Raw genomic sequence first — 23,325 nt, 5'->3', positions numbered from 1 at the left:
CACCTGGGCTATACCTGTTATCAGATACACTGCAGGAATAATAGACTGGACCCAGGCAGAGCTAGAGATGCTAGATCGTAAGACCAGGAAAATCATGACCATCCATCATGCTCTGCACCCCCGCAGTGATGTAGATAGGCTATATTGCCCTCGCAGCTGAGGTGGAAGAGGAATGCTGCAAGTCCATCAAACAGTAGAGGAAGAGAAAAGAGGCCTTGAAGAATATATAAAGGACAGTGAAGAAGATGCACTTAAATGGTCAATAATGAGAAACTATTCAACACCAATGAAACAAAGCAGGCCTACAAGAAAGAACAAGTCAAGAACCGAGCAGAAAAATGGAAAAATAAGCCACTGCATGATCAATATTTGCACAATATAAGTGGAAAATCAGACATCACCAAGACCTGGCAATGGCTTAAGAATGGCAACTTGAAGAAAGAAACAGAGGGTTTAATACTGGCTGCACAAGAACAGGCACTAAGAACAAATGCAATAAGAGCAAAAGTCAAAAAATCCACAACAAACAGCAAGTGCCGTCTTTGTAAAGAAGCAGATGAAACAGTGGACCACCTAATCAGCTGATCGCACAGACTGACTACAAACAAAGGCATGACAAGGTAGCAGGGATGATACACTGGAACATCTGCAAAAAATACAAGCTATCTGTAGCCAAAGATTGGTGGGACCATAAAATTGAAAAAGTGGTAGAAAATGAAGAGGCAAAAATATTATGGGACTTCCGACTACAAACAGACAAACATCTGCCACACAATACACCAGATATAACTGTAGTTGAGAAGAAAGTAAAACAAGTCAAAATAATCGACATAGCAATACCAGGTGATAGCAGAATAGAAGAAAAAGAAATAGAAAAAATCACCAAATACAAAGATCTACAAATTGAAATTGAAAGGCTGTGGCAGAAGACAACCAAAATAATCCCAGTAGTAACTGGCGCCCTAGGTGTAATTCCGAAATACCTTGAAAAGCACCTCAACACCATAGGGGTCACAGAAATCACCATTTGCCAATTATAAAAAGCAACTTTACTGGGAACAGCCTATATCCTGCGACGATATCTATAATAACAGCAGCAACAACACTGATAATAACATTCAGCCATCCCAGGTCCTTGGGAGGGACTCGATGTCTGGATAAAACAAACCAGTCAATAACACCTGTCTGACTGTGTAAACAACAACAACAACAACACACTTGCTTCACAAAGCTCCTATTCACTGATTTTTAAATTAATGCTTGTATGGAGGTTATTTATGTGTTACAAAAAAGAGGAGGCACTCTATAATGTCCTTTGAATAGGGAACTAGGATGTAGGGTGAGATGGGGCAGGGGGAAGAAACACTAGTGTCTTTGGTTCCCAAAGTGATGAACCAGTGATCAAGAGATGACTTCCAAACAATTATGATCACAGAGTCTTACCCCACTTAGCCATTATCACCACTCAACTTTTAAGGATGTACACATCTCAAGATACAATTGTCTCTTTGCTGTGCATTTGGACAGATCCTAGGCACAACACAACTCATTTCCACACCAAAGCTCAGATGTCCCACTTCAATAAATCATATTCTCAATAAGAATCACAACAACATTTATTGTTATGACATTTGTATCTCTCCCTTCCTCCACTGAGATCAGGACAGCATATTTGGTAGGATGATCCCATTTTATCAGAGTCCAAGTCTATTGTGTTCCATCCACTGGGTCAGGGGTCTAGTTTTTCACCTGGGTAGCCTGTTGTCAGCTTTCCAATGTGAGAATAAACAGAACTCAGTATTATTATACAAGGAGGGAGAAAGAAAGAAAAAACACTGGGAGAAATGTCACATAAGAAGATGCAGCGGGCAGAAACTGCCAAATCTTTGACATGTATCTTTTTAAGAAACAAGCACTGTTGTGAATAAACTATGCCCCCCTAGTGAGAAGTGTAAAAGGATTTTTGAATATATCCATGTTATACAAAACTCTCTTGAACTGTCAGCTTTTTTATTGAAGGAGAGAGAGAGAGAGTGTGTTTAAGGCAGAGGATATAGTTTAACACAAACAGTTTTAACCTTCCTTTTGGAAGCTGAGCATGGATTGTTTAACCCTCAAAATATGTTAATGGGTCTATCTATGCTGTGCGAGTGCAGGTAAAAGATGCTGGAAATGGAAGTAGCAGAGCTTTGAAGCAAAGCAAACAGCAGAGTGATCTTCAAACTATGTCCCAAGGAATCTGGTGGTTTCTTGGAAATTTAATGAGAAGATCAGGAATGGTGGATTGAACAGATTTCCTTGGGGGACACTTTGCAACACACGCAGCCACAGAAGACGGGCCATAGCCCAGTGGTAGAGTGCATCTGTGTAATACAGAATGCCTCGTGCAAATATAGAGAGTTGCCATCTACTGAGTCAGACCATTGGTCCATCTGGCTCAGTATTGTCTACTCTGATTGGCAGTGGCTCCACAGGCATTCAAATGCAAATTTTTCTCACCCCTACCCAAACATGCCAGGAATTGAACCCAGAAGAACTGAAGTTTATTTTTTTCACTATTTCCTATTACATTCTTCTCCTGTCCACCCACCCTGAAAGACCATTAAAAATCACACACCCAGGTGCATATGATGTTTCAGTTGAAAGTGGTGGATTCTTTTGAAAAGGAGATGAATGGACTAATAGGCTAAGGCCAAGTTAATATTCCTTAGTGGTCAGCATATGTCTAGACCCATTTCAGACTGCCTTTTGGATGGGCTATGGGGTGGAGACTGCCTTGGTCAGCCTGATGGATGATCTCCAATTGGGAATTGACAGAGGACATTTGACTCTGTTGGTCCTTTTGGACTGGTAGACCTGCTACATTGCAGGAGTGTATATGCTGCTTGCCTCCATCTGATCTCATCTTGAATATTGTAAATAAACCAATTATTACAAAAAACCCAGCATGGCCCCATTTGCACATAACAGCAAACCATGGGTAGACAAACCTAAGGTTAATTTCTGTAACCCTAAACCACATCGCAGATGTTTGTCAAAATGTAGTCTGGCAACCTCCAGTTTCAGGAGGTTTCAGAGCCATTCCCTCTTCCTGGTATATTGAGGTATCATCCCAGCAAGTTCCGTAGTGCTCTCATCACCAGTCTGTGGGCAAGGCATCAAAATGGCGGCAGCCATTCACCACAATCTTAAAGGGGGCGTGCCGAGCACAATTGTGCCTTTTCAAAATGGACTGCCTGCCCTCGGAAGGGAAATAGCATTTAAATGACATTTATTTATTTATTTATTTATTTATTTATTTATCTATCACTTTTCTATACAGCCCAAAACACAAGCCCTTCTCCTGACAGCAATTGTACCCCTGCCCTCATAAGAGCCCCAGACCAAAACAGTCTTGCACAAGCATAATTGCTGGCAACAAGGGGATGCTGAGGGGCACTATTTCTATGGGAAGGACTTCCTAGGAGGGAATTATGTATATAAGGGAGTGCAGAGAATCCTCGGGTCTGGTCTACTGTGACCAAGGATGCTCTCGCGATCACAGATCCTGACAATGCACTTCAGGAACACCCAAGCACACGCCTGCCCCTGTGTCGGCTTAGCGGCCAGGGATCAGTATGTGGATGTATCTTCGTTTTCATGAGACACAGGTGAGGCGGTGATGCCTAGATGCAGTAATGGACTTGATGAGGGTGAACAAATTGAGACAAAATCCAGACAAGACAGAAGTACTGTTGGTCGGTGGTTCCTCTGCCCGGGTAAATGATGTTCAGCCTGTTGTAGACGGGGTTGCACTCCTCCTGAAAAACCAGGTATGCCGTCAGGTCAATCCAGCACTGTTGCTAGAGGCTCAAGTGGCCTCTGTGGCTCAGAGAGCCTTTTTTCAGCTCCAGCTGATACGCCAACTGCGATCTTACCTGGAAAGAGATAGCTTGGCCCCAGTTACTCACGCTCTGGTAACCTCTTGCTTAGATTACTGCAATGTGTTGAACGTGGAGCTACATTTGAAAATGGTACAAAAACTGCATCTGGTACAAAAAGGGCTGCAAGATTATTGTTTGTTTGTTTGATTGAATGATTTCTATACCACCCAGGGGCGTAGCAAGGTTGGAGTGGGCCCAGAGACAAAATTTTAAAATGCCGCCCCCCGCCCCGCCCCCAGCTCAGCTCATGAAGTAAAGACATCTGAAATGAGGCTGAATAGTGATAACAAAAAGCATAGTTTATGTGTATAGAGATAGAGATATAGAGATATAGAGAGATAGAGAGATAGAGAGATAGAGAGATAGAGAGATAGAGAGATAGAGAGATAGATAGAGAGATAGAGAGATAGAGAGATAGAGAGATAGAGATAGAGATATATAACACCTATGTGCCACAACAGAACATCTAGAACATCATCCTGAATTATTTTTTAAAAGGTTTTGTAAATTGTGTACGATGCAAGTCATTTAATGGTACTAGAGAAAGACATGCTGTTCTGGTAGCTCCAGGTCTTAACACTCACATCAATTTCGGAGGATGAATATAACTGAAGGAAGCCTGGGCGGGTGCATGGCTGGGGGAGTCAGTCTTGTGACTTGCCTCTGGGGGGCCCCCACAAGGCAGTGGGCCCCCAGACAACTGTCTCCCCTTGCCCTATTATAGTTACGCCCCCGACACTGCCCTTCCAAAAAACGGCTCAGGGCGGTTTACACAGAGAAATAATAAATAAATAAGATGGATCCCTGTCCCCAAAGGGCTCACAATCTAAAAAGAAACATAGGATAGACACCAGCAACAGTCACTGGAGGTACTGTGCTGGGGGTGGATAGGGCCAATTACTCTCCCCCTGCGAAATAAAGAGAATCACCACGTTAAAAAGGTGCCTCTTTGCAAAGTTAGCATTATTAACTTGGACTGGACGTTTGATCATATTATGCCAGCGCTTCATCAGCTACACTGGCTCCTAGTCCATTTCTGGGCCCAATTCAAAGTGCTGGTTTTAACCTTTAAAGCCCTAAATGGGTTGGGACCGGGTTGCCTGAGGAAGTGTCTTGCCCCATATGTCCTAACTCAGACCTTAAGACCTTCTTCAGAAGCTCTGCCCCAAGTGCCCCTGCCAAATAAAGTTAGGTGGGTGGCTATTAGAGAGAGGGCCTGTTCAGTGGTTGCACCCCATTTATGCAACCTCCCCAGTGAGGTTCGCCTGGCTTTATCACTTTGTTCTTTTAGACACCAGGTAAAGACCTTTTTATTCACTCAGGCCTTTTCAATTTTGATTTTCAAATTTGATTTTTAAAATTCCTTTTTTAAAAAAGGTTTTAATTGCTTTATATTGTATTTTTCCCCTTTTGATCTGTTGTGATTTAATGTGCTATGTGTTTTTATTTGATATTTTAATGCTATGTTATGAGCCACCCAGAGAACAATTTGTTATGGGGCAGCTAACAAATAAAGTTTATGTATTAACCAAGAAAATATAAAATATAAAATATCAACCAGGACAGGAAAAGGTGTTGCTGGGGTGCCTGTCCCTGTGGTTTGCTTGTGTCGGGTATTTGCCAGCTGGCCTGCATGCATGTCTTTATGGCCTTTCATTCACATGAGCAGTCCTTGAGAAGGGGCATTGTCACACATTATTAACAATTCTGCCTGGTCCCTCTATACCCCAGGACTGTTCTTCTTATGAGTAATGCCAGAGATGGAATTCTTTTACCCAAGGGGTAAGGGCTGGGTCCCCTTCCCCAACTTTACTGTACAGAAAATAGAGCAGAGACATTCAATAATTCCTGGGTGGGGCTGCCTTTTAAAGCTGACACCAGATATTACTGCCCTGGCATATGTTATATTTGCATCGATCTAATTGGGTTACCCAGTTGATGGTGCCACAGCAACTGCATGTGCTTTTGAACATACAGTGGTCCCTCGACTTACGAAGTTAATCCGTTCCGAATGCACGTTCATAGGTCGAAAATTCCGTAAGTCGAAAAGCGCACCCACGGAGGTCTGAAAAAATTCGTAAGTCGAGTAAGCCGCATCTAAAAATTTGTAAGTCAAGGAAACCGCATCTAAACCGCCAATGGTTTCCGTTCGTAGCTCGAAAATTCGTAAGCGTGCAGCCATTTTTGTCGTTCGTAAGTCGAAAACATCGGATGTCGAGTAGTTCGTAAGTCGAGGGTCCACTGTACTTCTTTATCAATTTTTGTTTTTTTGAGCAAAACACATAATATCCATCCTTCCATCCTTCCCCTTTGTCTTCGGCTTGCAAAAGGGGGGGAACAAGAGACACAGCAGAAAGCAGACATCCCCTAATGTGACTTTTCCCTTTGACAGGATTAGAAGATTGAAAAGTGGCCAGTGAGAAGCATGGCAGTCATGGAGCGGGCACATTACTGGGTGGGTCTGGGCCTCCCTCTCTATGATTTTGGTTCCAGAAACAGCACAAAACACTGGTTATGGCAGCGTCTGCGTTCAGACATAACGATGCTGCCTTCAAACCTCAGGTTGGCGCAGCAAAACTCACTAAAAACCCAAGGTTCAAACTGGAGTTTGGTGAAGGAAAGCACAGGTTGCTTTTGCCATGAAACCGCAGTTTCACACATTTCACACACAGATTGCAACCCCTGCCCCATTCAACTCCAGTTTGGCATTACATACGAATGAGGCCATATGTCTCTAGTGATATTTCCTCCACTTCTCATTGCTCAGGGAAGTGGGGAACATGTAACAAGACAATGTTTTCATATATACACACCTCCTTACACAATTCACAGGTAGGAGTACCGTGCTGGCCAGTGAGGCCAGGAAATTTTTAGCTTTGTGTCTCCTTTCTTTTTGCCTTTGAACTAAACAGAAGTTGTGGTTATTGGCCATTAGATTGTTTTCTAAAGATGGAAGAAGTTTCCCCATCATTAAAATGCCTAGATACAAACTCAGAGAGGATGGTATGTCAAAGCAGATAAATGGAAGCCTGCAGAATCATCTGGCAGTCTTGCAGCATTTGGTTAGCTGTAAGCCCAGTCACGATGAATGGAGAAGAATACTTTGAGGCAAGGCCTGATGTTCTTTTCCATATCAAAATGGTGTGATTTGCCAGATACAGAACACAGAAAGATACGTAATATAAGTGAAGTAAATTTCATTTACTCTCAAAACATAGTACATAAGATTACATCCTTAAACGAGCTACTTTACATGTCCCTTAAGCTGTGGAAAGTTCACTTAGAAACATAGGAAGTTGCCTTCACTGTTACCTCTAAGGCAGGCCTGCTCAACTTCGGCCCTCCTGCAGATGTTGGCCTACAATTCCCATAATCCCTGGCTATTGGCTGCTGTGGCTGAGAATTATGGGAGTTGTAGTCCAAAAACAGCTGGGGGGGCCTAAGTTGAGCAGGCCTGCTCTAAGGCATGCACACGTGCGCACATTCACAAGTTTTTGGATGTCCACTCAGTTCATTTTAGATCCCACTCAGGTTGAATCAGGAAGGCCCCATTCTGAATGCATGAATTCTGAATAAATAAAATAAATAAATCAATAATAATATGTGCACACATTGCCTTGATACTGCCGCCCAGAACATAACTCATTTCGCTCAGAGATGAAAAAATGTAGAGAGAACACTGGTTGCCTTATATCAGATAAGACCATTGATCCATCTAGCTCATTGTCTATGTTGATTTCTCCAAGGTTTCAGGCAGGAGGGGAAAGCATCAGCGCTTCTGAAAAGCTTAACTACCTACAACTACAAATATTTATATACCACTTTTCAACAAAGTTCTCAAACAGGTTTCATTGAATTAAATTAATTATTTAGATGGTTCCCTGTCCAAAAGGGGATTACAGTCTAATAATAAACATAAGGTAGACACCAGTAACAACCACTGGAGAGATGCTATGCTGGGTTTGTGTAGAGAAAGTTGTTCTCCCCCTCTCCACTCCACTAAACACAAAAGATTAACCACTCCAAGAGGTTCCTCTTTGATCAATTACAAGAGCTCTCTCAGTGGTGATGGAACAGTTTGACAACCTCCCTTGCCCCAGGAAGCACTCTGTGCCACCTGGAAAGGTGTCCCTGAGAATTGCACAGAGGGCGACTCTCCCCTGAGAGGGGTGACACAGAGTGCTTCCAGGGAAAAGGGAGATGTTGAAATTCACACACATGCTAGTGCAGCATTAGTCTGGAACTCTTCAGAAGCACCAGTGCTACACTGGTGCTTCCCCATCACACTCATGTTTCATTAGTCAGAATGCCATTCAGTGTGTTATATTTAAAATTTTATATCTCATAATAAATTGATAGGAGCTCCCAACGAGTAATCACGAGGGAGCTACCACCACCACCACCACCACACTGTGGTGCCTAAATGGTGGACATCTTTTTACTCTAAGAGAGCAAAGAGACAGAGGCTGTTCACACAGAAGAAACAACTAGAGAACTAGAAAGTAAAGAATTGCTATGAAAATGGTACTATTGCAGAAAAATATTTGCTTCACTGACAGAAAAATAGAGTACATACTGCAAATAAAGTAAAGATAATACTGCAAATAGAGTAAAGACAATAACATGTTTGGAATGGTAGTAGTTTGAAGACTGGAGCCAACTTTTCACACACTGGATGTTTTGTTTATCTGCTGAGGTAATTATGACTTTGTCCAAGTGAGGTATTATATCAGGCATGGCAGGAATTACAGGGAATGAAAATATAGAGAAGATTTGAGCATACTTTGTTTAATATGGAGCAAGTATAGAGAGGCCTTAACGTCTCTGATTGATATAGATAGATAGATAGATAGATAGATAGATAGATAGATAGATAGATAGATAGATAGATAGATAAAGAAAGGTATGTCTTGTGTGGTTTAGAAGTAGAACAAGTTTGCGGTACATACCAGAGCAATGGAGCACAATAAAAAGTCATATAAGCAGCAAATACCTACAATTTATCCAGAGACTTTCTGTGTTAACACTAAGATATCCACTGTGATTCCCTTGGATTAGAACATTCAGTCCAGATGGTGTCCACCTGTTTGATGTAGGAAATTATTCCATCCCATTCTCAGTTGAAAAGCTATTGGGAATATGATGCATTCAGAGTGCACAGAAAGGAAAGTTATGCACTGGCAGCAATAACAGTTTCCCTCTCATAGACAATGTACAGGAGCAGAAGTCTGAATTTTTGTTGAATGGCTGTTCTGTGTGGCAGCCTGTGCTAATGTAAATCAAGATGCCATTGTATTTTCTATAGAGCAGATAGCAGGTTCACTCAGCTTGGTGGATCAAAATGTTGAGGCCAGCTAGCATGAAATCTTGATTCTCCAAACATCAACAAGGTGGCCACATCACCTGGTGGCCACTCAGGGACGGGCCTTCTCCACTGTTGCCCCGAGGCTTTGGAATGCGCTCCCTAGTGAAATAAGAGCCTCCCCATCTCTGACAGCTTTTAAAAAGTCTTTGAAAACACATCTCTTCACCCAGGCTTTTAATTAATATTGTTTTAATGGTTTTAACATTAAACCATTAAAATTGTTTTAATGGTTTTAACATTAATATTGTTTTAATGGTTTTAAAACAATTAAAAATATTGTTTTAATGGTTTTAACATTAAACAACATTAAAATTGTTGTAATGTGTGTTTTTCCCCATTTTTGTCTTAATGAATGTTTTGCTTTGTTTTTATTCTGTTGTAAACTGCCCAGAGACGTAAGGGGCGGTATAAAGATATTTTAATAAATAAATAAGCCTGCTTCATGTTTAAGCAGCTGACTTTCCAGTCACCATCCCATTTATAGATGTGTAGGCATGCTAGGCCCCAAACAAACCTATAGTAGTCAGAGGAGGTCCCTGCATTCAGGGGAGCCCAACAGCTGCAGGAAAAATTTGGACCTTCCAAAAATAGACCTCTAAAATAATCAAGCAACAAAGCTTTGCATGCACACTGTCTAGCAGGCTCAGGGGTGTAGCTAGGAGAGAGGGCCCGTGTTTGCCCCTCTACACAGTGGCCCCTTGGAGTGAGGGAGATAATGAAGAAAATAGGGAGGGGTGGAGCTGGGTGGGGCTCAGGAGCTGGGCGGGCTGGGTTCTCCTGATCAAGTTGCTGTTGACTAAAGAAGGACTAAGTCTGTCGGGAACACTAATAAACCCCTAAAATTTTGTGTTGGCTTTAAAGATATCACATCTCAAGTTCAATAATACTCTTTTTAGTTGGCTGTTTGGGGAGCTGTAGTAGTATTTGTGCCAGCTCTGTTATTGAGATTGGGTTGAAGAAGTTGTAATGTGTTTGGGTTTGTCTGGAGATGGGGAGACAGGGGGTGCCTTCATTGAATGTGGGGCAGCTATTCTGGTGGTGGTGGGGAATCGAAGAAGTAACATTGGCAGGTCAGCCGGCCGTTCCAGGGGAAGGGTAGTCAGAAATTTAATAGCTATCTCCCCTTCTGGCTGTCCTGTCAGATCTGTGATCTCGGGGAGCACTGCCAACAACCCACATAGCCTTACCTTGCTCCTTTGCAATGCCAGTCCAAAATAAACCTGAAGTCATCCATGATCTGATTATGGATGAAGGGACCGACCTGGTGTGCATCACTGAGACTTGGTTGGGGGAGGCTAGTGGCCCAGTCTCATCCCAGCTTCTTCCTCCAGGGTATTCTGTAGAGGAGCAGGTGAGGGGACGTGGGCGGGGAGGTGGCGTGGCTGTGGTCTATGAGGATAACATCTCCCTTACCAGGGTCCCTGTTAGGGTATCGGACCACATTGAATGTGTGTACTTAAGTTTGAGGACCAGGGATAGATTGAGACTTCTGTTGGTGTACCAATCGCCCCGCTGCCCAACAGAATCCCTTACTGAGTTCAAGGACTTGGTCGCGGAACTTGCATTGGAGTCTCCCAGACTTTTGGTACTGGGGGACTTCAATGTTCATTTCGGGACCAATTTGTCTGAGGCAGCTCAGGAGTTCATAGCGGCCATGACAACTATGGGCCTATCCCAAGCGGTCTCTGGAACGACGCATATTGCAGGTCACACACTTGATTTGGTCTTTTACTCTGATCAGGGTAGTGTTCCGTGGGTGGGGACTCCTGTGATATCCCCCTTGTCATGGACGGACCACCATCTGGTTAAGGTTGGACTGACAACTTACAACGGACCCCTGCTAACTTGGCAAAGAAGCACCTTTTAACGTGGTGATTCTCTTTATTTAGCAGGGGGAGAGTAACTGGCCCTATTCACCCCCAGCACAGTACCTCCAGTGACTGTTGCTGGTGTCTATCTTGTGTTCTTTTAGATTGTGAGCCCTTTGGGTACAGGGATCCATCTTATTTATTTATTATTTCTCTGTGTAAACTGCCCTGAGTCATTTTTGGAAAGGCGGTATAGAAATTGAACCACCGCTTTCTACCTCAGCAGGGGCAAGGGGCCTATTAGAATGGTCCGCCCGAAGAGGTTACTGGATCCGGTAGGATTCCAAGAAGCCTTGGGAGGGATTCAATTCACTTCAGATTAACCATTTTTATTTGAATGAAAATAGTTATGTATACGGTATTTGAGTATTAATGTTTTATGTATTTTATCTATTTTATTGTTGTTGTTGTTGTTGTTTCCCTTCATTTTCTTGTATTTATGCTGGCTTTGGGCCGAAATAAACAAATACAATACAATGTTGGCTCTGCTGGTGATCCTGTTGATGCCCTGGTTGAGATTTGGAACAACTTGCTCACCAGGGCAGTAGACACGATTGCTCCTAAGCGTCCCCTCCGACCTGCTTCAAAATTGGCCCGTTGGTATACGGAAGATCTACGGGGGCTGAAGCGGCAAGGTAGGCAACTGGAGCGCAAGTGGAGAAAGACTCGACTCGAATCCGACAGATTACGGCATGGAGCACATTTAAAGATCTATGGTCAGTTGATACATGCAGCAAAGAAGCAGTTCTTTTCTGCCCGTATTGCCTCTGCGAGTTCACGTCCAGCGGAGTTGTTCAGGGTTGTAAGGGAACTAGTATCTTCCCCCTCTCCCTTGAACCAGAATTTGGAAGCATCAGTCACCCGCTGTGATGTGTTTAATGAATTTTTCACAGACAAAATCTCTCAGATTCGGGCCGACTTAGATGGAGACTCCACAATTAATTTGATGTCTGAACTGGAGGTGTCCAACAACTCCACTTATACGATTCGACTGGATCAATTTCAGTTTGTGACTCCTGAGGATATGGACAAGCTGCTTGGAGTGGTGAGGCCTACCACTTGTTCTCTTGACCCTTGTCCCAACATGGCTTGTTCAATCTAGCAGAGAGGCTGTTGTAGGCAGCCTGGTAGAAATCATAAATGCTTCTGTGAGGGAGGGCAGGATGCCTCCTTGTCTCAAGGAGGCAATTATCAGACTTCTAAAGAAGCCTGCATTAGATCCCTCAGAGTTGAGCAATTATAGGCCTGTTTCCAATATCCCATGGCTGGGCAAGATAATTGAGAGGGTGGTGGCCTCTCAGCTCCAGGCAGTCTTGGAGGAAACTGATTATCTAGATCCATTTCAAACTAGTTTTTAGCAGGGCTATGGGGTGGAGACTACCTTGGTCGGCCTGATGGATGATCTCCAATTGGCAATTGACGGAGGAAGTGTGACTCTGTTGGTCCTCTTGGATCTCTCGGCGGCTTTCGATACTATTGACCATAGTATCCTTCTAGAACGTCTGAGGGTGTTGGGGGTGGGAGGCACTGTTTTACGGTGGTTCCGCTCCTACCTCTCGGACAGATTCCAGATGGTGTCGATTGAAGATAGTTGCTCTTCAAAATCTGAGCTTAAGTATGGTGTCCCTGAAGGCTTCATACTTTCTCCAATGCTTTTTAACATCTACATGAAACCGCTGGGAGAGATCATCGGGAGATTTGGAGCTGGGTGTTACCAGTATGCTGATGACATCCAGATCTACTTCGCCATGTCAACTTCTTCAGGTGTTGGCATGTCCTCACTAAATGCCTGCCTGGAAGCAGTAATGGGCTGGATGAGGGAGAATAAGCTGAAGCTGAATCGAGATAAGACGGAGGTACTTATTGTGAGGGGTCAGAACTCTAGAGACTATTTTGATCTACCTGTTCTAGATGGAGTCACACTTCTCCAAAAGGAACAGGTTCGCAGTCTGGGAGTACTTCTGGATCCACACCTCTCCCTGGTTTCTCAGGTTGAGGTGGTGACCAATAGTGCTTTCTATCAGCTTCGGCTGATACGCCAGCTGTGCCCATTTCTCAAGATCAATGACCTCAAAACAGTGGTATATTTGTTGGTAACCTCCAGACTGGACTTCTGTAATGTGTTCTACATGGGGTTGCCTTTGTACATAGTCCAGAAACTTCAATTGGTTCAGAATGCGGCAGCCAGGTTGGTCTCTGGGTTATCTCGGAGAGACCACATTACCTCTCTGTTGATGGAGCTACACTGGCTGCCAATAGGTTTCCGGGCAAAATACAAAGTGCTAGTTATAACTTATAAAGCCCTAAACAGCTTAGGCTCTGGGTATTTAAGAAAGCGTCTTCTTCGTTATGAGCCCCTCCGCCCATTGAGGTTATCTGAGGAGGTCTGTCTCCAGTTGCCACCAACTCGTTTGGTGGCTACACAGAGACGGGCCTTCTTGGTTGCTGCCCCAAGATTGTGGAATGTGCTCCCTACTGGGATACGAGCCTCCCCATCTCTGGCAATTTTTTAAAAACTTTCTCAGCTTTTTAAAACTTGTTTTTAAATTGTTCTGATTATTTAATTGTTTTATGATGTTTTTAATGGTTAATTATTGTTTTATGCTGTTTTACAATTTTTGTTTCAATTAATTGATTTTAATGTTTTTTTAAATGTGGTTTTAATGTAAACCACCCTGAGCCTTTTGGAAGGGCAGTATAAAAGTTTTAATAATAAATAAATAATAATAATAAGTCTTCCTTTCCTTGCACACTTACCCTGTCCATTGACAATAGTACCCAGGGGCATAAATATAATAGGGCAAGGGGAGACAGTTGTCTGGGGGCCCACTGCCTTGGGTGGGGGCCCAGAGGCAAGTCACATGACTGACTCCCCCAGCTGCGCACCCACCGGGGCTTCCTTCAGTTGTATTCATCCTCTGAAATTGATGTGAGTGTTAAAACCTGGAGCTACCAGAACAGCATGTCTTTCTCTAGTACCGTTAAATAACTTGCATCGTCCACAATTTTGCTTTTTGTTATCACTATTCAACCTCATTTAAGATTTCTTTACTTCATGATCTGAGCTTCAGTGAGGGGGGGCCATTTTAAAATCTTTTCTCTGGGCCCACTCCAACCTTGCTACGCTCCTGATAGTACCACCCACTCTGCTGAACAGGCCCAAAGCCTTGATGGTATTGTTTACTCCTCCCTCTCCTTTATCCCCCACATTCAGTATATCATCAAGCCATGCCACTTCTTCCTTTATAGTATCAGAAGAATAAGACCCTGCCTCTCTGCCCCCTCAGCAAAAACTCAACTTCATGCCCTGATTATCGCTTGCCTTGACTGTTACAACCTTTTCCTCATTCATCTTCCATTGACTCAGCTCGGTCTCTGCACCTTCAACCAGTACTCTGTTGCTAAAATAATCCATCGCTCTTATAGCTCTGACTATATGAAACCTCCCCGCCAAACACACACCTTTACATCTCATCACTGCCTTCCTGATTGCTCCCGGATCCAGCACAAGCTCTTTGACCTTGCCTTCAGTGCCCTCCACACCTTGCCTCTCCTTATCTCTGAGAACTCAACTCATGTCCTATTACACTCCTACCTTTGCTCTTTCAGCTTCACCACAATCTACCATCTGAAGGCCACCTGCTCCCTCTAACATCTCCACCCTTTTTCCTTGCTGCCCCATGCTTGGAACTGCCTTCTGGAACACCTGTGGATGCCTCTTATCTTATTTTCTTCAGATTCTTCTCACCTCTTCTGCTATAACATTATTACCAGCTTTATGCAGGACTCTGGAGGCTTGTTTTCAGAGGGAGAAGAAAAAAACTAGGGGGACCATGTAGGCCAACATCCACTTGTGCTCTATAGATAGGTATCTGAACAATTTGCATATAAAGAGAGCCTCATCAAAACAAACTCAAGGTCCATATCCTGACTCCCAAAGAAGCTAAAAAGGAAGCACTCAAGAATGCAAGACAATGACATACACTGTATTCTCTATCACTCATTCCCAGCTGCTAGCAATGGGAAAATTAAAGTCTATGGACACCCCAAACAAAGCTGCTCTGATTATCTCAATAAACAGTCTCTAGTATCTCACCTTAAGTGGCACAGCAGGGAAATGGTTGAATAATGAGCCCCTGGTGGCACAGTGGTAAAACTGCTGCCCTATAACCAGAAGGTTACAAGTTCGATCCTGACCAGGGGCTCAAGGTTGACTCAGCCTTCCATCATTTTCCATCCGGTAAAATGAGTACCCAGAAATGTTGGGGGCAATATGCTAAATCATTGTAAACTGCTTAGAGAGCTCCGGCTATAGAGCGGTATATAAATGTAAGTGCTATTGCTATTGCTATAACAAGCAGAAGGTTGCCGACATCCCCTATACTATAGGGGTACTATATCGGGCAGCAGTGATATAGGAAGATGCTGAAAGGCATCATCTCATACCGCGTGGGAGGAGGCAATGCTAAACCCCTCCTGTATTCTACCAAAGAAAACCACAGAACTCTGTGGGCGCCAGGAGTCGAAATCGACTCGACAGCACACTTTACCTTACCTTTAATAGTCTCATATTTTACCTAAAAAAATTATTTATTTTATTTATTTTTATTTTTGCATTTTTATACCGCCTTTTGTTAAAATATAGCCCCAAGGCGGTTTACAAAAGTTAAAAACATACAATACAAAATAAAATAAATAAAATAATAAAAAATAATAAAAAATCACACAATTCAGGAATTTGACTAGTCCTTCATATTCTGTTTTGACCTCTCAATTGCAGTGTTGTCTCTTCCCTCTAGGAAGATGCATACAGCTGCCCCATACCAAAGCTTCTTTCTTAAGTCATTGGATACACAGGGCCTAAAGAGGTAGCAATCAAAGCACAAGTTCCTTCCTAGAGATTAATGACTGGCTAGAAGCACTGATTGTCATTAACTCACCAAGATGTGCCTTGTATTGCGGTCACTACTGCTATTAGAGAAGTTTAAATAGCACTACTGCTGTACCAGGCATTTCTAGGCAAATTAGCATCTGGGAATGCAGCCAGAAAATTGGCTTTCCTCAAATATCTGTAGGGATTATTTTTGAGTTTCAAGAAAGAAGTAGTTTGAAACAGCTTGGTCTCACTCAGAATCTTTTTACACATCATGCGGCAATCCTTTCTGCCACAACTACACCATCATTACACCAGTGTTCCCCTTAGCAAACAAGTAAAATATAAAGGACAGACTCATGTTTCGACACAGTTTGTTGCCAAACAGATAGTTGTAAAACCCATGAGTAGGGTCATTTCATCCAAAAATGGGCAGGGACAGAGTGCCAAGGTCTTCCCCCATCCACAGTTTTACCTCTGACTCTCCCTTCTCCCTCCAACCCCCACAGCTGATCAGGCTCAAAAACTAGCCCTACTGGGAGAAAACAGCTGCAGGGACACAGTTTTGGGAAGTGAGAGAAAACTGGGTGGGGAAATGATTCAACCCGCCCTTCATGCTTGCCACTTCTCAGCAAATAAAAAATAAGAAATCATCCCTGCTTTATACCTGTTCAGCATGATTTGTCTTCTTTCCACAGGTCATTGCCGTTATCATGTCTATTGGGATCCAACATTAAGGTTGAAGACAGTGAGGCTATTCACACAATGGGGCGAAATCGGGCTAGCGGAGGCTAGCCCAATTTCATCCCATCGTGTGAACCACTAGGCTCAGCTGCAAGCCCGGTGGTTCCTAGGCGGGTAACCCGCATATGTACCCCTGCCCTAAAACCAGGTTTGCAGAGCGAGTGGTCCGCAAACCTAGTTTTAAAGATCGTGAGCAGCCATGGCATGGCTCCGCACCATGGTTACTCATGAGTAGAACCCTGGAGGGGAGGCGAAAAGCCACCTCCCGGCTCCGGGGGTCTCCCCAGTATGCCCTGCGCACTCGCACAGGGCATACTGGAGCTTCTGGAGGCCACGTGGCCCCCAAGCTCCCCAGCCCCCGCCAGCTCCATCATGGAGCTGGCAATCGTGTGGGCAGCCGATCCGTCCACCCAGGGCTCCCTCCCCGCGCACTCTCCAAAACCAGGTCTCACTGATCGTGAGACCCGGCTCAGTATATACAGACCAGAATACTGGTGAACAAGTGTACTAAGAGAACACAATTTCAAAATAAAAAATTTGCAGGATGTGCTATATATCATTTAAAATGGATAACATCAAACATTTTAAAGTAATGTCCATCCTTCCCCCTCCCTCTCAAACAAACAAACAAACACAGAGGAATTTTGCATTGCTTAACTATATTATTCCTAAATGTGCAGGGACTTTGAGCTGGTGGCACTTTGTTCACTCTTTCTATTGGTTTATAGGATGCAAGGCTTGAACAAATGCCAAGCTGAAGGCTGCCTACCAGCCACGTAATATGGCCTGCCAGGTGCTTGCTTTTGCAGTTTCAGGCAGTTAACAAAAACAGGTTTATCAAGTCTTGTGGGGCTGCACTGGGCTCAGTGGATCGCAGGTGAGCCTACTGAGATTGGGCTCAGTGGATCGCAGTGGATCGCAGGCTTGAACACACTAACTTGCATAATACGAATATATACTGGGGTCAACGTATGGTATAGATATGGATTAATGCATGGAGGGTGTTGGCTCTCTTTTCATCCTATTACTTTATAGATTCTCCCTTATCACAAGTTTTTAAAAAATCCAAGTGCACTTATCTAAAAAAAAAACATACAATATTTATACTAAATTTGGGTATACAGTATGCAAATCATTTATTTCATTTTTTTCCAACTGGAGATCTGAAATCCTATGGAACTTAATTTAAAAAGAACCATGCATTTAGGTATTAGCAAGGAGAGGATTTGTCTGACTAATTAAGGCAACTAACAATTGGATGAATGTTGGCATGATGGGGAAAGGATGTTGTGTTGTTTCTGGTTAATCTATTCCTTGATCCAGGCCAGCTCTTGAATGGTGCTTTAGCTACCATTTAGTCCAGTCCTAGACTGAAGAGGCAGAGCAGACAAGCAACAAGTTGCAAGAGCATAGAAAGCAGTCTGCACTGGCCTTTCTGTGAGGCCATTCACACAATCAAAAAGAATGTTCTACCTGAGTTTGGGAGCTGTGTATGCTCCCAATTTTCAGTTGTGTGGAAGCAAGGTAGGAGGGAAATCTAGTTAGAAGTGATTATGTGGAAGCAAGGTAGGAAGAAAAGCTACCTAGGTTTTCCTCCTGCCTTGCTTCCACACAGTTACTTCTACCCAGGTTTTCCTCTTACCTTGCTTCCATACAACCGAAAATTGGGAGCACACACAGCTTCCAAACTCAGGTAGAACACTGTTTTTAATTGTGTGAATGACCTCTGTAAATAATAATTCCATTAAACTAATAATATTCCTAATTCTGCTCCACTGCCTGGTTCTTGTGTGCTGCAACACTTTCCTCTGGATTCTACTGACATCTTATAGGACTTTTAAGGTAATAATCAGCATTTTCAAGTAAGCCTGGAAACAGATCAGAAGCCCATGCAATTGGAACTAAAAAGATATCACATGTTCATTCCTTTTTTCATTCCTTCATTCCAGGCATCAGTTCAAAACGTTCACCACCACTTTGCTGGGGATGGCATCACAATGTACAGTGCAGTATCAGGAGTGTTACTGATGACAACCAACGCCAAACCCCAGACTCCCCCAACCACCAGGAAATTTCAGAGCCAGCGTGGTGTAGTGGTTAGAGTGCTGGAACAGGACCGGGGAGATCAGAGTTCAAATCCCCATTCAGCCATGATACTTACTGGGTGACTCTGGGCCAGTCACTTCTCTTTCAGCCTAACCTACTTCCCAGGGCTGTTGTGAGGAGAAACTTAAGTATGGAGTACATCACTTTGGGCTCCTTGGAGGAAGAGCGGGATATAAAATGTAAAAAATAAAAATAAAAATTGCCCTACAAACATTTCATCTGGATCTGGTAAAAAGTTTGCTTATAGTTTCACCCATAAGAAAAAGACAATTGTTTCCAAGTTGTGAGAATCACAGCTATTCCACACTTTAATGTTAGATATCCCTTTCTGATTTTACATGCAATATTTACATTTAAATGCCTGTATTTCATGCTGCGAAGTGCCATGTGTTCCATAACTGGGATCCTTCCAGCTAGATGGCACCAACTTTGTTATGGAGCCTGACTACTTCGGAAGGGAACAGTTTGTGCAGAAAACCCAGTATTGTGCAGAAACCACTAACTACAGCAAGGTTTCTCAACCGCTGGTACTCCAGATGTTGCTGAATACAACTCCCATCATCCTCAGCCACAATAAATTGAGCCAGAAATAATGGGAGTTGTAGTTCAGCAACATCTGGATTTAGAGAACAGTGGGTAACCCCAAACTGCAAAAGTTGGTCATTTCTGGAAATGTAGCCCTGCCTCTCTTTTGCCCCCCAAGGCACTAATTAAGCATTCATATACTATAGAATGGGGCTGATGAAGAAGGTAAGCGCGGAGAAGGTAAATGGTTGGGGGCATAACCTTAAGTCCAAAAGATTTCCCCTCCTAGGACACAACCACATCCACTTAGAACTGCCAACATTTTCCTGGAAGCATTTCAGGAACCATGAGAAGCAAAAAATATTGAAGAAGATCAAATGATGCCCAAAGGTTTCATCTGCTAAACACCTATGGGGGTGCGGACGGGGGCAGCACAGAAACCATATCCACTCAAAAGTTAGCAATTAACCCTACCTCCACCTCACGCCTGTTTAAAAAATCAGGTCCTGAAAGAATCCATGAACTCAGACAACACAGGAAGATTACAATCTAAGCATAAATTAGTGTATCATATAAGCAGAACTATGGTAGCTGTGTGTTAGCTAGCCTTGCCCCCCACAACAATGTAAACAAGACAATATTCAATATAATTAGAAGTCCATTCCCCCAAGTAAAACGAAGCCAACACACAGTTTGACCTCTATGCATGTGTTTTGGAATGGAAAACTAGAAATTGTTTCCAGCTATATATTTACTTATAAATAGTTCCCCAAACACATAGGGAGTCACCACATAAGCATAAGGTATATTGTGAAATCCATTAATCCTTTTTCTTCCAGATTCTCCATGATTGACTAGACAGGTAAGAGAAATGTAATGAGCAAGAAACCTTCAGAAAGGTAAAGACCTGACCCCAACCTTTGAACAAATTTCATTTCCAAAGACAAAAAGCAATCAATTCGCAATGGAGCTTCTCTTTCTATATTATTATCTCCTCCTTAAAAACACACACACCTTTATAACCTCTGCTAAATTGAATATGGCAGAGGATATTGCAAAGATGAAAAATGTGCAGGTGACAACGTTAGGTCACTATTTTAGATGTGCCGAAAAGTGTCAAGAGGGCTATCTAGATTTTCATGTTGATAATTAGTGATTTGTCACAGCAGTTATGTTATAAAATTATGTGTCATTTCAAAGTGAATTTGCTCCTTCCTGCCCATAAAAAAGTGTATTGCTCCATTACACCTCACTTCATGTAAAGGAACATTTCCTTCATTTGATTTCACAATTAACGTAACACATGGGGTGTGATTCCCTCCCCCCTTTAAGGCTGAAAGCCCACACCTTCTACATTTAAAGGGGGGGGTTCATTAATTGTTTTAGGAATGGAACAGCAAAGCATCTTACCAGCCCATCACAATTGCTTATTGCAACAGAAGCATTAGGCAAGTCCGTGATATCCCCAACATAGAGGCAATTCCCATGGAGCGGTTCAATGTAAGTGATGTTAGAATCCTCCTGCCACTCAACAGTTGCTCCAGGAGCCACCAGCCTGGAGTTCGGTCTCAGTCTAAAGTGAAATTCTCTTCCAAAAACAGTGACATTATAAAAAATGTGCTTGCTTGCAGTTTCATGAGGAAGATCCCCTGTGTCTCTTTGGAAGCGCCTCTTTGGTGCTCCTGACACAACATTGGTGAGGAACCTGCCCTCTGAGTCTGTGCTAGTTGGAACGACAAGTCTGTATTCTTCTAGATCTCTCAAAATATAAGCTAGAGAGAGAGAGAGAGAGAGAGAGAGAATAATGAATTATAATTCAGATCACCCCTGAGTTCTCCCTCCTTAAGGTCACTGTACTGCCTCCCACAACTGCATCAGGCAAGCATCCCTTCCCTTCCTCAGTGTGTCACATACCATAAAGGTCATTCAACTATTGGGTTAATACAAAGCAGAGGGAAAGTCAGAAAGGAGGGCAAGGCCTGCATACACCTTGCATTGCCTTTTCCCTCCAGTTGTTGTGAGCCTTGCAGACATCCCAACCATTCAGGGATGGTCAGCCAGCCAGCAAGGATGTTGCCCTTCTGCAGCTGGGGAGTAAGCCTGAAGACATCATCCCAAAGCTCCATCCTCTCCAAAATCAGTTTTATCCAGAGCTGCAGGAGATCCTATACAGGTGAGGATTTCAAGGGGCAAAAACTTTACCATCACACCAACTTCAAAAACTTTGACAAGAGTAATTTCCTCCCCACCTCAACCGTGGCTGGCAGTAAAGGAACTTTGAAGTTTGTGATTCATAGTTACAACAGAAATGTAAACATGCGCGTCAGCCCTTTGGCCCATTTCACTTTTCCACTTTAATTCAAACAACAGGAGGAAAGAAAGCGAAGTCGTTGCCAGGTGTTTTATTCCACACATGGAATTCCAGGAATGACACACTAAACTCGGACCTGCCACATGCGGGTTCTACTGTAAACAGAGTTCATTCGAGGTTCCCGCCGCGTCCCCCTTGTGCAACGGAAACTCTTTTTCCCTCCCGCGGGCGATCCAAGACGCGATCTTCGCCTTCTCTCCCTCCCGCTCCCCACGGGACAGCAAGCCAGAAGTAGCCACACGTGGCGGCGAGGGATGCCCTGAGCCTTCGCCCAGCGTGGCGCAGAGAAGTGTCTGGCTAGCCAAAAAAAAAAAAAAAAAGTCCTTCGCGGGCGAAGTTGAGACAGAGAGCGAGCGAGTGAGCCCCAAGGGGAGCCTGGCAAAGAGGTGGCGGCTGCGGGCTGCCTCCTCCGGGGCGATCGGGCCGTGGAAGGGCCAAACCGAGGAGAGTCCCAGCACCTACCTCTCTCTTCTGGATTCTGCAGGGCACCCGGGACCAGAAGGAGCGCCCAGCAAGCGAGCAGCGAGGCGATCCCAGCTGGAGGACCCATCTCAGGCGTAGCGCAGCCCTATCCCAGTCCTTGCAGCCAGCCTTAAAGTTCCCAGCAGGGGGCTCCGGCCACATTGGAGGGCAGCCGACGACACCGCCCTCCTGCCCGCGGCGCCTCCGCCGGCGGGGAAAACTCAGCCCCGCTGGTCCTTGCCCTGGTGCATCCGCTCCTCTCCGGCCAGCGCTCAGCAAGCGGCCGCTCTCCTCGGCGAAGGCAGCAGAGACACCAGGAGGCTGGCAAGCGCAGGGCGTGCAGGAGGGAAGTCCGCCTGATTGACAGAGGCGCTGCTGCTGCTGCCGCCTCTACGCCTGCCACAGCCTAGCCTAGCCTAGCCTGGTCTCTCACCGCCGCGGCGGGGCCGCTCTCTGGGATTCTCGCGGCTCCTGCCTCCCTCTGGGACCAAACTCTGCAGCCAGCCACCTCCCACTACGGGACATTCTCTAACACAGCTTAGAGGCGGTTCCTACGGGATCCTGACCATTTCCCCAGCCAATTGACAAAATTCTTCTCGAAAGAGAGAGGGAGAGATCGCACATCTGATTGCACCAAAACACACATACACAGGCATCTGTTAGGTCCCGCTGCTTTCTTCAAAGAACTCACCTCCTCACCCCCCTTCCTGTCAGCTAATATATTAGTAAGTTTTACCTGATTTTCCCCAAACTAACAGAGATGGCATGGTTTGCTCTCACTGTCCTCACCACAAAATAAATTCTGACTTCTGTCATTTTGTGGTGGTGTCCCTGCAAATGGTCACCCCAAATGATCCCCATTGGATCCTACTAATTTTCCCCAAATTACTCATGTGAGTTGGGGACGAATTGTAAGAAGTGGGGGGAGAAGAAATAAATGGGGAAGGGGCACAGATCCTGCCAGATTCTTTAAGCTTAACTTACTCTCCCTAATATCACAGTATCCTACAGAGCAGGTCTATATTAACAACCACCAATTAGAAAACATAGATTATCACTGTGGCATTAATGACATTTAGTCTGAAACC

The 23,325-nt window shown here is 44.1% G+C and overlaps 1 protein-coding gene across 4 annotated transcripts in view; it reads right to left on the bottom strand.

The window, feature by feature from the left end:
- Positions 1-22,652, bottom strand: part of ADAMTS2 (ADAM metallopeptidase with thrombospondin type 1 motif 2) — a 392,140-nt gene extending 369,488 nt beyond the window's left edge. For all 4 annotated transcript variants that reach the window (XM_053298177.1, XM_053298178.1, XM_053298179.1 and 1 more), the window contains exons 1-2: positions 22,238-22,652; positions 20,815-21,176 (exon numbers count right to left, since the gene is read on the bottom strand). In XM_053298177.1, the coding sequence (XP_053154152.1) occupies positions 20,815-21,176; positions 22,238-22,325 (450 nt within the window). In that variant the 5' untranslated portion in view covers positions 22,326-22,652. The remainder of the gene's footprint in view (positions 1-20,814; positions 21,177-22,237) is intronic.
- Positions 22,653-23,325: the final 673 nt, after the last annotated feature.

Source organism: Hemicordylus capensis, chromosome 2, assembly GCF_027244095.1.
Source record: "Hemicordylus capensis ecotype Gifberg chromosome 2, rHemCap1.1.pri, whole genome shotgun sequence".
NCBI lineage: Eukaryota > Metazoa > Chordata > Lepidosauria > Squamata > Cordylidae > Hemicordylus > Hemicordylus capensis.
Note: the sequence above shows the minus strand (reverse complement) of the source record. Positions and strands in the feature narration are given on the sequence as shown.